The sequence below is a fragment of the Corapipo altera genome, unplaced genomic scaffold, assembly GCF_003945725.1.
Source record: "Corapipo altera isolate COAL_440 unplaced genomic scaffold, ASM394572v1 226, whole genome shotgun sequence".
Classification (NCBI taxonomy): domain Eukaryota; kingdom Metazoa; phylum Chordata; class Aves; order Passeriformes; family Pipridae; genus Corapipo; species Corapipo altera.
In genome coordinates, this window is record NW_020885054.1 from 396,895 (window position 1) to 409,747 (window position 12,853).

At 58.3% G+C, this 12,853-nt stretch overlaps 2 protein-coding genes across 2 annotated transcripts in view; one reads left to right on the forward strand and one right to left on the reverse strand.

Annotated features, from left to right (window-relative positions):
• LSM12 (LSM12 homolog) lies at positions 1–8,732 on the reverse strand. Its single transcript, XM_027668877.1, has 5 exons — positions 8,552–8,732; positions 5,216–5,349; positions 1,415–1,524; positions 927–1,053; positions 1–213 (listed from the first exon to the last, which is right to left on the reverse strand). The coding sequence occupies exons 1-5, from the start codon at positions 8,670–8,672 to the stop codon at positions 121–123; spliced, it is 585 nt and encodes a 194-aa protein (XP_027524678.1). The 5' UTR covers positions 8,673–8,732; the 3' UTR covers positions 1–120.
• A 163-nt stretch (positions 8,733–8,895) lies between these two features.
• G6PC3 (glucose-6-phosphatase catalytic subunit 3) overlaps positions 8,896–12,853 on the forward strand; it is a 5,660-nt gene continuing 1,702 nt past the window's right edge. The window contains 7 exon segments of the mRNA XM_027668869.1: positions 8,896–9,004; positions 9,898–10,124; positions 10,973–11,088; positions 11,517–11,607; positions 12,191–12,309; positions 12,441–12,472; positions 12,474–12,583. Of these exon segments, the coding sequence (XP_027524670.1) occupies positions 9,907–10,124; positions 10,973–11,088; positions 11,517–11,607; positions 12,191–12,309; positions 12,441–12,472; positions 12,474–12,583 (686 nt within the window). The 5' untranslated portion in view covers positions 8,896–9,004; positions 9,898–9,906.

The following is a 12,853-nucleotide window of genomic DNA, read 5'->3' on the forward strand; positions in this document are numbered from 1 at the left end:
CCCCCCCCCCCAAAAAAAAAAAAAAAAAAAAAAGGAAATAAAAGCGTGAAGGTGCCCCTGGCGCCGCCTCCCGGGAGGGAGGGGACAACGGGGACAGGGCGATCTCATCCCGAGATGGCCTCAGGATGACAGGGACGTGTCCTTCTGTGTCTGCTGTGCTTGTGAACGCTGCAGGACCTTCTGGCTTTCCACGTCCCGGAAATGTTTCTCCACCTGCATTGGGAAGGGCGGGATGGGGGGGGAGAAAGAGATGTGTTTAGGGGAAAAAAAAAAAGGTGGGGGACCGGATATGGGGTGGGAAGGGGCTGGAATCTACCCAGGGATGGGCCACAGTTGTCCCCAGGGATGTGACACCCCGCCAGTATAACCAGTGTCTCCAGTCCCCCCAGTCCCTATTCACTATTTAATGTATTTAAAAAAAGGGTGGGAAGGGGATCTGGGGCAGGAAGGGGATCCATGGGGTGGGAAGGGATGCCCAAGAGAGGCTGGAGATCACCAGGAAGGACTGAAGACCAAACAAGGAGGAATACTGGCTGTCCCCAGGGATGTGACACCCTGCCAGTATTCCCAGTATCCCCAGTCCCTACTCATTCTTGTGTATGTGACTCAGAAAAGGGTGGGAAGGGGATTCAGGGTGGGAAAGAGATCCACAAGAGGGGCTGGAGAGCCCCATGAGGAGCTGGAACCAACCCAGGGATGGGCTACAGGGGCCCCCAGGGATGTGACACTCTCACAGTGTCCCCAGTCCCCCCCAACCTGTACTCACTATTTTGTGATGTGACTCAAAAAATGATGGGAAGGGGATTTGGAGCGGGAAGACAATGCCCAGGAGGGGCTGGAGCCCACCCAGGAATGGACCACAGGTGTCCCCAGGGCTGTGACACCCTCCCAGTATTCCCAGTATCCCCAGTCCTCCCCATACTCACTATTTTCCGTACGTGACTCAGGGCGCTTCCCTCTTTGCCTTTACAGTTTTCCACCTGGTACGGAGGAGCAATAACGACTTCTTCCATCACAACTATGTTCTTCTCCTGCCATTTACAGTCTTTAATGCTGCAGGGGAGGGAAAAACAGGATCAGGGAATGCTGCCTGACCTGGGAAAGCCACCACCTGCCCTGCAGTGTCTCACTGAGGGGGAGTAAAAAGCCCCTCAGTCGCTCCGGGGTATCCAACTAGAGAGGGATGGGAGTCAAGGGGATGGGATGTGCCAGGAAGGGGCAGGGAGCAGGAAGAGAGCCATCCTCCCTCCCTGAGGATTCCATGGCTCCATCCAGCACATCCCAGGACACACATCAGCACCATTCCATGGCAAACCCAAGGGACCAAGCAATGGGAATTCCCCCCAAAAAAGGGTACAAGTGACCCCAAAACAGAGCGTGGGAGGGACTAGTGATCCCGAGGGAAGGGACTTACGTCTTATGGATAGTCTGGAAGAGCTGCTGCCCCTCCAGGGAGACACCAGCACTAATTGCATATGCCTGGCTCATCTTCTCCTCCTTCTCCGTCCGTGCTTTGTTGGCAAGCTGGGAGAACACAGGGAGAGGGAATTTGGCTGGGTGTCATCCCGGAGCTCTGAGAGGACAAAGGGACTCCCCCAGGCACAGCTCTGCCACTCCCCATTAAATCAGGATAACAACGAACGTGACATCCCCACCCTCCCATCATCCCTTCTCCGCACAATTCCACCCTTAATTCCTTTTTTGAGGCACTGCCAGCACTCCCCTGTCCCTTCCCCTTGGCCTTTTTCAGAATAATTCTGGCATTTTAGGTCCAAGCCACCTTCACTACTTGGTTTTCTCAGGTGATGGAGATGGCGAAGAGGAGCCTGGAATAACCATTACGTTGGGAGTAAATGGGGAGGATGGGAAACTTTATCCCAGAGCAGTTATTCTGTTCCCAAAATAAGGGCAGAATTGGTTATCTGGGAGTTGCATCCATGTGTGGGGAAGTGCGATTCCACACAGGGTCCTGGAATAAAGAAAGGAAAGCCCAATCTTGCCATCTCATGGACTTGGGAGGAGAAGGACACAGTGCGTGGAGGCAGGAGCCCTGGACCAGCCACCTTTTCCTGGGCCTTTTCCCAGCTGGAGTTGCCACAGTAGAAGAGCTACATTAGCATTGCCCTCCTCTTCCTCCTCCTGGAACCTCCCTGCTTCCCAAGCCAGACTGGCTTCCTGTGTGAGGGGGGTTCCACCCCTTCCAAAGCCCCTCTGGATACAGAAAGCCCGAGCTCCCACTGACTGGGGACACTTTTGTGCTCTCAAGGGACAGGTGTCCCTGTCCAAGCCATCTCAGGTCTTCTCTCCATGTCCAAGGAAGCAGGAGTCACTGAAGGAGCACTGGGGTGCTCCCCACGTGCTTCCCAGCCTTCCATGGAGCAAAGAAAACCTCAGGAGGGATGGGATCCTTCCTCACCCCCAGCACAAGCAGTCCCCAAAGCCTCCCACCCCGTTCCATGTGGGAATTGCTCATTCCAAGACCACCAGTCAGGCTTCCAAACTAACCGCAACATTCCACAGGAATTTTCCTGCACCCCACATCATCTCCAGCTGTCTGTGGGGATGCCACAACCCCTTGTCCATCTGGGGGGGGATGCCCCAAGGCTGGAGAACTGAGATCGCCCCCAGCTCCACCACCTGCGTCAAAGCTTCCCCCCATCGAGCTGGGATGGGCTGGAATTGTGGCCCTGAGCACTGGGAATCACCTCTGCTGTGCCCAGCTCAGCTCCCCGAAGCAGATACCTTTCCCAGAGAGATCCCTTTCCCCGAGAGATCCCCTTCCCAGCCAGTAGATCCCCCTTCCCAGCCAGTAGATCCCCCCTCCCAGCCAGTAGAACCCCCTTCCAACCCAGACCCCTTCCATCCAGCAGATCACCATTCCCCAGCCTGAGATTTAGATTCACTTTATCCAAAGCCTCTCTCTTTCCCAGGTCTTGGGATGCTCTTCCAGCAGCTGTGGCATCCAGATTTGGGATTTGAGAACAGCCCAGGTAAGAGGCCACCGGGGGAAGACTGGAAACACCAGAGAGGTGAGGATGAAGAGCTGCCAGCCTGGACAGCATCCCAACATTTCCATTAGGATCCATCCCTGTGCTCCTCATCCCCCTACAATAGGGTGTGCTCTCCCTACCCATCCATGTTTCCCAACAAAAAATGGATCAGAACCACCAAGCTCTCCAGCCTTCTGGATTCAAGCATTCCAAGGAATCCCAGTATTCTCCCTGCAGGGAGCATCTCCGGGGCTGCTGGAAAAGCTGGGATAGGGACACACACCTTGTGTGAGGTGGAATGAATGGATGAGTTACTTCCCTGCTCTCTCTGGATGAATGACGGGAATACGCAGCAGGAGGCACAAGGAGAGGGTGAGGGCCACCAAGGGCCATTCCAGGGCCTCCCAAAGCCAGAATGGCCCCTTATCCCGCTCAGGTGCCAAGCACAGCTTGGGGGATCACCTCCACCACAGCCCCCCACCCTTTCCAACAGGGGTTCCGGATCCTGCTGTTTTCCAAGCCTTTGCTCCCAACACTCTCTCTCCACTGAGAACCAGGTGAGGTTCTCTGGAGCTCTGCTTCCTCTCCAGGGCCTTCCAGAGGAGCACCTGGAGCACCACAATTCCCATTGTGCCAACACACAAAACACCACCATCTAGACCCCCAAACGCCAAATCCAGACCCCAAATTCTGAAATCTTCTCCCAGTACAACCAGAATCAGCCATCCATACTCCAGTCCTGCAGCAACACCAGATGCTTGTGCATCCATGGGGAAGGAAACGTGGGGTCAGAGCCTCTCAGAACCCCCCTCCTGCCACTGGATTGGGAACATGGACATTCCAGTGGCTGGAATATGACCATCCATTACTTCCCCACAATTATGTGGATGCTAGAAAAGACCAGAGTGTTGGAATTCCTGAGGGGTTTCCCCTTGGGCTGTGCTCCCAGTGATGTCACTGGATGCAGTGACAGCCAACAGTCACATTTGATAACAGCTGTGTCACCCGAGACCTCCTCCGATGTGTTAATCTAACCCTAATCCATCGGGAAGGGATGGACACCTGGCTGGTGCCACCTGTGTGACACCAACCACTGGGAGAAGTGTCCCTGTGGGATGAGGAGGTGACAGCTGAGCCCCCTACAGCCAGGCCCCACACCTAGACTCATCCCAGCACCGAGGGCTTGGGGTCACCTTCCCTTTCTCTGACAGCACTGCTGGGAATCAGCAGCGATCCCATTCCAGGGATTCCTCAAAATCCGCATGCGCTTTGTCCCTCCTGTCTGCTGTGCCACCACTCAGCTTCATCCAGGCCCCAAACACCATCACTTAGAGCCAAACTGCCAGAATCCAGGCCCAAAAATACCAGAATATCCAGGCCCCAGAATACTGTCATCTGGACCCCAAATGCCAAAATCAAGGCCCCAGAATGCCATCCCCTTAGACACAAAATACCAAAATCCAGGCCCCAAACCCCAGGTCCCAAAGCACCAAAAACTCAGACCCAAAATGTCCAAAATCTAGACACAAGTCACCCAAAATCAAGAGCCCCAAAATACCAAAATCCAGGCCCCAAACTCACCCAAAATCCAGATCTGTAACACCAAAACCCAGGCCCCAAAACACCACAACTTCAGACCCAAAATGCCCAAAATCTAGACATAAACCACCCAAAATCCAGGTCCCAAAACCACCCAAAATCCAGATCCAAAATGCCCCAAATCCAGGTCCCAAAACTATCAAAATTCAGGCCCCAAACCCACCAAAATCCAGAGCCTGAATCCACAAAAATCCAGATCCAAAATACCCAAAATCCAAGGCCCAAAATGGCTAAAATCCACATCCAAAATGCCCAAAAGCTAGGGCCTAAACTGCCAAAATCCAGGACCAATTGCCCCAAAATCCAGACCCTAAGCCCACCAAAATCCAAACCCATTGAAATCCAGGGCCTAAACCCGACAAAACTGAGACCCAAAGCCAACAAAATCCAGATGCAAAATGCCCAAAATCTTGGTCCTAAAGTGCCAAAATCCAGTCTCAAAACCCACCAAAATCCAAACCCCAAATCCCCAAACCCAGACCCCAGATCCCCAAATCCAGACCCCAAATCCCCAAACCCAGACCCAAAACAGAACTATGGGCAGTTGCAATGGAAGCAGGTGAGTTCCAGTGCCCAATCCCCCCCCGGATCCCAGCAGGAGGAGGGAATTCCCAGTGCCCCCCTACCTTGCTGACGTTCAGGGAAGCTAAGGGGGGAGGCGTTTCCGTGTGGTCATTGATTATTTCCACTTCTGACACATACTGTAAGTTTACGAGCAGGATGTCTGCGTGGTTGGGCTTCCCACTGGATGAAGGGCATTCTGGAAGGGGGAAAATTAAGGAAAACGAATCCAGAGGGAGGTATTTATGGGCTTGACAGAGCCCAGGAGCAAACCGGGAGAAGGTTTGGTTGCCAGTGAGTTCCTCCACTCCTGTGTCCCTGCCCAGCCAAGCTTGGGGTCATCCATGATCCCAGGAAAGCCACACGTCTCTTTTTGGGGTTATTTAATGCTGATCCCAGTTTTCCTGACTCCAGATTGAGTTTTCCAGCCCTACCCAGCACAGCCCAGTCACTGGTTTGAACCAGCACCACCAAATCTGCGCTTTTTACACCAGAGTATTTCCTCTGACAAGAAGTGGCTCAGCCAGAGGAGCATTCCCTCACCTAAATGGAAAAGCATTCCCAGGAAAGGCCTCCTTGCCCTCACGCACGAGGCTGGTATCACTGTTGCAAATACCCCCACCCCCTTCCAGAACTGACAATTCACGGACTGCACAGATTTCTGCACTATCTGTTCTTGTGAGGATGGACAGAGCAGGGAGCACAGCATGGAGACCCTCTTCCATGCCAACACCATCTCCTCATGGAAGAGATCCTTGTGGAAGTCCCAGTTCCTCCCTCCCAGCCCCCTGTGAGCCCAAGGTGGAGCCCTCCCTAAAAAATGCCATTCAATAATGACAAGAAAGCAAGGGATTCCAGGGAATTCCTTCACAGAATTCCAGTCTCTTCCTTCAGGAGGATGAGCTGGAGCATCCCAGCTTTGGCATGAGGAAGAGCCAGGCTCAGGGAAAAGCCAGAAGGGGAGCACTCAGTCCCCTCTGGAGCGGATCAGCAGCACTGAGACACCTGTTGGAAATCCTCTTGGATTTTCCTGCTGCCCCCAGTGGCATCTGGGAGCTCCTCCAACTCCAACCACATCCCAGGCACCCAGGGAGGTTTTTCCCATCGTGTTTCCCACAGCTCCTGCCACAAATCCCTCTCCCTGCCCCTCGTTCCCTCTGGAACTCACCCTTGGGCTCCCAGAACTCCAACCCCAGACCCAGGGCTGAGAACCCCCTTTTCCCCCTCTCCACGGTCCCTCCACAGTTTTCCAACAGCCCTTGGCTTTTCCCACTCCTTGCAGATTCCAAACAAAAGCATATCCAAATACATGTATATTGGGGGGTCCACAGCACCCCTAAACCCCCTCATCTCCTTCACTTCCCAAGGTCTTCTCCCAGCACACTGGAGAGTCCACTTGTGTCCCCAAATCCCTCCTACACCCCCTGCAGCCCCCAACCCTCAGACCTCATTCTGACTCCCCTTAAATCCCCACAGGGGTCTCTTGACCCCCTTCCTATGGGATCCCACCCCTCCAGGCCTCCCCCATCCTCCCTGGACCCCCCCAGGCCCTGCCCACCACACAGGACCCCTCTGTGCCCTCTCTGCACCCCAAAATAGGTCTCCAACCCCTTCCAGGAACCCCCCAGGGCTCCAAAATCTGCCCCCTCTCAAGACCTCCCTCCTCCTCCCTGAACCCCACAGGGTGCCCCTGTCCCCCCGAAAACCCCTCCAGCCCTGTGGGAAACCCCCGATCCCAAGTCCTTATGGAGCTACACCCCCACCAAATCCCCTACAGGATCCCCCAGAACCCTCCTACATGGCACCCACCCCCTCAAAACCCCATTGGAGAGCTCCCCAATAACCCCATTCTGGAGCTCCTGAGTCCCCCAAAACCTCCCTATAAGGCACTCCCACCTTCCCCACCAGTAACTTCACTAAAGGGCTCCTCACTCCCTCCAAAACTACCCTACAGGGTGCCCCATTCCCCCCAAAAACCTCTATAGGACACCCCACTTTGCCCTAATAACCCCACTAAATGGTTCCCCACTCTCTCCTATTCACCTCACTAAAGGGTTCCCCCAAAACCAGCCCACTCCCCCCCCAAATCTCTCTATAGGGCATCCTCTTGCCCCCCCATTTACCCCAATAGAGGGCACCTCACTTCACCCCAAAAAACCCTATAGGACACCTCACTCCCCCACTCACCCCAATACAGGGTTCCTCACTTCCCCCAACCACCTCAATACAAGGCTCTTCACTCCTCCCCGAAACCTCTCTATAGGGCACCTTCTTGCCCTCTCCTTCACCCCAATACCAGGCTCCCCATTGCCCCCCAAAAAACCCTATGGGGCACCCCCTTGCCCTCTCTTAACCCCAATATAGGGTTCCTCACACCGCTCCATTCACCCTAGTACAGGGTTCCTCACTCACCCTCAAAAAACCCTCCCTATATGGTGCCTCCCCCAGTAACCTCACAGTGGCTCTTCACTCTCCCCCAAAACCTCCCAACCTCATTCATCCCAATACAGGACACCCCATTCCCCCTCAAAAAACTCTATAGGGCACACCACCCCCCACTCACCCCAATGCAGGGCTCCCCAATTCCCCTACCCCAAAAAAACCCTATAGGACACCACATTCACTCCATTCACCCCAATACAGGACACCTCATTCCCCCTCAAAAATCTCTCTATAGGGCACTCCCTCTCCCTTCCTTCCCCCCAATACAGGGCTTCTCATTCCCCCCACTCACTCCAATCCAATGCTCTTCACTCCCCTCCAAAACCTCTCTATAGGGCATCCCCTTTCCCTTCCTTCACTCCAACACAGATCACCCCACTCCCTCCCCAAAAAACCCTATAGGACACCCCGTTCCCCCATTCACCCCAAAACCGGGCTCCTCACTCCACTCCAACCACCCCAGTACAAGGCTCTTCACTCCCCCCAAAAACCCCCCTATAGGGCCCCCCCCGTCCCCCCCCTCCCCCCCAAACAGGGCCCCCTCCCCCCCCCCCCCCCCATTCACCTCAATACAAGGCTCCTCACTTCCCCCAAAAAACCCTATAGGACATCCCCCACTCCCCCCATTCACCCCAAATCAGGGCTCCTCACACCCCCCCATTCGCCCCAATAAGAGGCTTCCCACTCTCCCCCAAAACCCCCCTGTAGGGCACCCCCTTCACCCCAATACAGCGCTCCCCACTTCCTCCTCGGGGGTCTCCCCGCTCCCCCCCAAAGCCCTCCCCGGCGCCGCCCACCTCGATCCCCTCAGACCCTCATCCCTTCCCTCCCCTTTCCCCTCCCTCTCTCCCTCACCGCCCCCCCCGCCCCCCCCATCATATCGGGCGAGCCGCAGAGGCCCGGGCGGGCCGCGGCGGGGGCCCGGGGACCACCGGGACAAAACACAGGCGGGCGGATACTGAGCGCCAGCATCTTGCTGGGGTAGTCGAAGGCGACGACCTCGCCCTGAAGGCGCTGCTCCTGGCAGGTGCGGCAGGACACCTGGCTGCCCACGCTGAAGTACTCGCCCGGCGCCGCCATCTTGTCCGCCCGCAGCGCCCGCGGCTCCGCTCGCCTCGGCCCAGGCGCGGCGGGGGGCGGGGCCGCCTCGGCGGCGAGGGCGGGGATTGGTGCTCCACCCCGCCGATCTGCTCCGCCCCGCCTCGTGATTGGTCGAGCACCCGCGGGGTCCCGCCCCCCATCCCCCGCGCCTGGCGGGGTTTGGCCCGCCCGCGCCGCCGTCAGCGCGCGGCGCCGCGGGGGGCGCCGGGAGTTGTAGGCGGAAGAGGGGCTGTGAGAGCGGCGGGAGGGACGGTTTGGGGGGTTCCCCCGACGTGGCGATCCCCCCGCAGGTACCGCCCGACCGCACCGGGGTGAGCGGGGAGCGGCGAGGAGCGCGGCAGGACGTCTGAGAGTGTCCTGCGGGCAATGGGAGGTCGCGGATCTGGAGTGAGTGGGACCCCAGGGAGGCCTCGGGCCTGAGAGGCCAAGGGAGGCCCGAGGAGACCCCGAGTCTGATCCAGGGAGACCCCAGAGAGGCCTCGGGGAGATCTCGGGGTCTGAGCCAGGGAGAGCCCTGGGAGGGTCCAGGCCTGACACCACAGGGAAACCCCAAAGGGAGACCAGAGAGATCTGGCACCCAAAGAGACCCCAGGTCAGCTCCAGGGAAGTCTCAGGGGAAATCCCAGTCCTCCTCCAGAGAGACTCCCAAAGGGATCCCAGGGAAGCCCAGGATCTGCTTTAGAGAGACCCCAGGGAAACCCCAAAGAGTCCCCAGGTTGGCTCCAGGGAAGACCTCAGGGAGACCCCGGGCCTGCTCCAGAATGACCCTAGGGAACTTTCCAAGGGAAGACCCCAAGGAGTCCCCAGGGAGGTCAGGGCTCTTTGGAGCAACCTGGCTGCTCCAGCAATTCCCACAGGGATCCCCCAGGATCCTGCTCTGGCCCCTATCCCTGACTCCCAGCTCTGCTCTGCTGGGACCCCCCAAGCAGAAGTTTGGAAGTCCCTTGTGGGCAAACTTCAGGTGGTGAATGACTCCCTGGATCCTTGCTAAGGCATCCCTTGGGATCCAGCCACTTCCCAGGCCCTTCCCAAGACATCCCATCCCTCAGGACCCAGCCACCTCCCACCCCCAGATTCCTCAGTATCCAGCCACCTCCCAGCCCCTTCCCAAGGGATTCCCGAGGGATCCAGCCACCTCCCAGCCCCTTCCCAGGGGGATTCCTGAGGGATCTGTGCCCAGCTGACCTCTGTCCCCATGTGCCAGCCGGGTGCCATGGATGCCCTGCACGAGGCCGGGATCTGGGCAGCCCTGGCCCTGCAGGCTGGGCCACCCTGGCTGGAGCAGTTCTGGGTCTACCTGACATCCCACTTCGATCCCAAATCCATCTACACCTTCTGCTTCCCGCTGGCCCACGGGCTGGATGCCCGGGTGGGGCTTATGGTGCTCTGGATCGGGCTCGTGGCCGAGTGGCTCAACGTGGTCCTCAAATGGTGAGGGGGTGGCACTGGGGGTGGCACTGGGGGTGGCACTGGCATGGGGACACAGCTCAGGGAAACTCCTGGAGTTCTGGGCACGCACAGACTCCCTGCAGCATTCCACAGGGTCACCCAAGCTGCCCCAGGCATCTGCCAGGAATCCCTGGCAGAGGAAACCCCGGGAGGCATCAGGACTGGCAGGGATCCTGCTCTTCTGCTGTGGCTCCATCCCTGGTAATCCCAGGATGAGTGGCAGGGATCCTGCCCTCATGGGCCACCTGGGATGGGTGCAGGGATCCTGCCCTCCCACCATGGATATATCCCTGGAAATCCCAGGAAGAGTGGCAGGAATCCTGCCCTCCTGCTGTGGCTCCATCCCTGGTAATCCCGGGATGAATGGCAGCCCTCCTGCTGGGGCTTTGTCCCTGGAAATCCCAGAATGGTTGGCAGTGATTCTGCCCTCCCAAATCCCCAGATACCATGGGATGGGTGGCAGGGATTCTGCCCTTTCCAGTCCTCTGGGATGGGTGGCAGGGATCCTGCCCTCCTGCTGTGGCTCCATGCTGGGTTCCCCTGGGATGGGTGCAGGGATCCTGCCCTCATGGATCCCCCAGGATGGGTGCAGGAATCCTGCCATCCCACTCTGGCTTCATCCCTGGAAATCCCAGAATGGTTGGCAGTGATTCTGTCTTCCCAAATCCCCAATACCATGGAATGGGTGGCAGGGATCCTGCCTTTCCGGGTCTTCTGGGATGGGTAGCAGGGATTGTGCCCTCATGGATCCTCTGGGATGGGTGCAGGGATCCTGCCCTCCTGGATCCCCTGGGATGGGTGGGAAGGCTCCGTGTTTTCTGTCCCTCAAGGTTCCTGTTTGGGGAACGCCCGTACTGGTGGATCCATGAGTCTGGGTTGTTCTCCCAGGAGGAGCTGGAGAAGTTACCACTGCGCCAGTTCCCGGTCACCTGCGAAACGGGACCAGGTGAGTCACAGGTGAAGCCTCCATGTGTCCCGGACAACCCGGTGATCCCTGGGGAGGAGCCACAGGAGCCAGGAGGTTCCACCCCTGCAGGAATGCCGGGCTGGAAGTGGGAAAAGCCGTTCCTCAGCCAGGAAATATGAGGGAGCAGCAGGGAGCGGGTCCGACGCTGCCGGCGCTGGCACAGCCCTGCGGCACCAACAGCTCCGGGGCCAGGAAACCCACGGGAGAGTCTGGGAATGTCACTGCTCCACCTGGGCTCCCTGTAAACATGCCTGGAGTTTCGGGCACCGGCTCCATCCCCATCCCTGAGCCTCCAGGCCCAGCCAGGAGGGATCCCTGGGTGCAGGCAGGGTTAGGCTCGACATTCCCAGCTCTCATCCTGCTGGGACAAGCTCCCCCTGACCCTCCATGTGTTTCCCCCCACCCAGGGAGCCCCTCAGGCCACTGCATGATCCCCGGGGCGGCCCTGTGGCCACTTGTCACCGCACTGACAGCTGAGGTGGCCCGGAGAACCCGCAGGTGAGTCTGGGATGGGCAGTGCCTGGAAGCTTCCAGAGCACCTGTGGGAAGAGGGGATAGGATGTGGCATCCCTCCTTGGCAGGCAGCACCCATGGGGGATAGGCAGGATGAGTCCCGGGATGGGGAAACTGTTGCTTGGAAGTTTCCAGAGCACCTGTGGGAAGAGGGAGGTGGGCCGGATGAGTCCTAAGATGGGGAAAGCAATGCTTGGAAGCTTCCAGAGCACCTGTGGGAAGAGGAGATGGGATGTGGGACCCCTCCTTGGTGGCAGGGGAAGTCTGGGATGGGCAGTGCTTGGAAGCTTCCAGAGCACCTTTTGGAAGAGGTGGGTGGGATGTGGGACCCCTCCTCAGCAGGGGGTGAGTAGGATCCCTTCCCCTCCCAGCAGGGCAGCTCCAGGGGGACATATGCCCTGGCAGCTCGGGAAGAGGCTGTGAGACCCCCCCCCTAACATTTTTTTCTTGCCTTCTTCACCTCTGCTTCACCCATTCCTGCTGCTCGGTGGGATCAGTCCTGCCCTGCCTGGCCAGAGCAGGAGCCAGAGGCTGCCTCCCTCCATCACTGCCCCCGGTTCCCTTCCAGCCGGGTGCTGAGGCTGATCCCTTTCCTTGCCTACACCCTCTTCCTGGTGGCCATGGGGCTCTCCCGGATCTTTGTCCTGGCCCACTTCCCCCACCAGGTGCTCACTGGCATCCTGGCAGGTGAGGGGAGTGGGGGGCACACATATCCCAACCCCCCCATCCTGGCTCAGGGCGTTGGGGGCACCTTCCCCTTCCCTCGAGCCCCTTTCCCAGTCCGTCCCAGTCCCAAACCTGCCTGTCCCCTGTGCCAGGGTCGGCGCTGGGCTGGGGGCTGCAGCGCTGCCCCCCCCAACTTCCGTGTGTTCCGGTTCTTCGTGGCGGTGGCTGTGGTACTGATGCTGAGTGCACTGGCCCTGCACAGCCTGGCCACGGCTGCTGGCATCGACCTCGACTGGTGAGCGCCCAGGGAGGATGGGGGATATCCCCAGGGATCAGCGTTCCAGGGTGGAGGGGGGTATCCCCAGGGATGAGCCCCTCAGGGTGGCAGGGTGTATCCCCAGGGTTCAGCCTTCCAGGGTGGAAAGGGGTATCCCCAGGGATCAGCCCCTCTGGTTGAAGGGTGGTTATCCCCAGGGATCTGTTCCCAGGCTATTGTGGGGAACAGCCCCAGGGATCTACCTCCAGACCATTTTGGGATGGGACTAACTGCAGGGATCTGCCCCCT

What these genes read in the sequence shown, in the direction of transcription:
- LSM12 (XM_027668877.1), bottom strand. Translation starts at nt 8,672, where the DNA reads ATGGCGGCGCCGGGCGAGTACTTCAGCGTGGGCAGCCAGGTGTCCTGC. An exon ending in CAGCAAGATGCTGGCGCTCA is followed by an intron (nt 5,350 to 8,551) that starts GTATCCGCCCGC and finishes TCCCCCTTCCAG; the next exon opens with AATGCCCTTCATCCAGTGGG. An exon ending in CTTCCCTGAACGTCAGCAAG is followed by an intron (nt 1,525 to 5,215) that starts GTAGGGGGGCAC and finishes GTGTTCTCCCAG; the next exon opens with CTTGCCAACAAAGCACGGAC.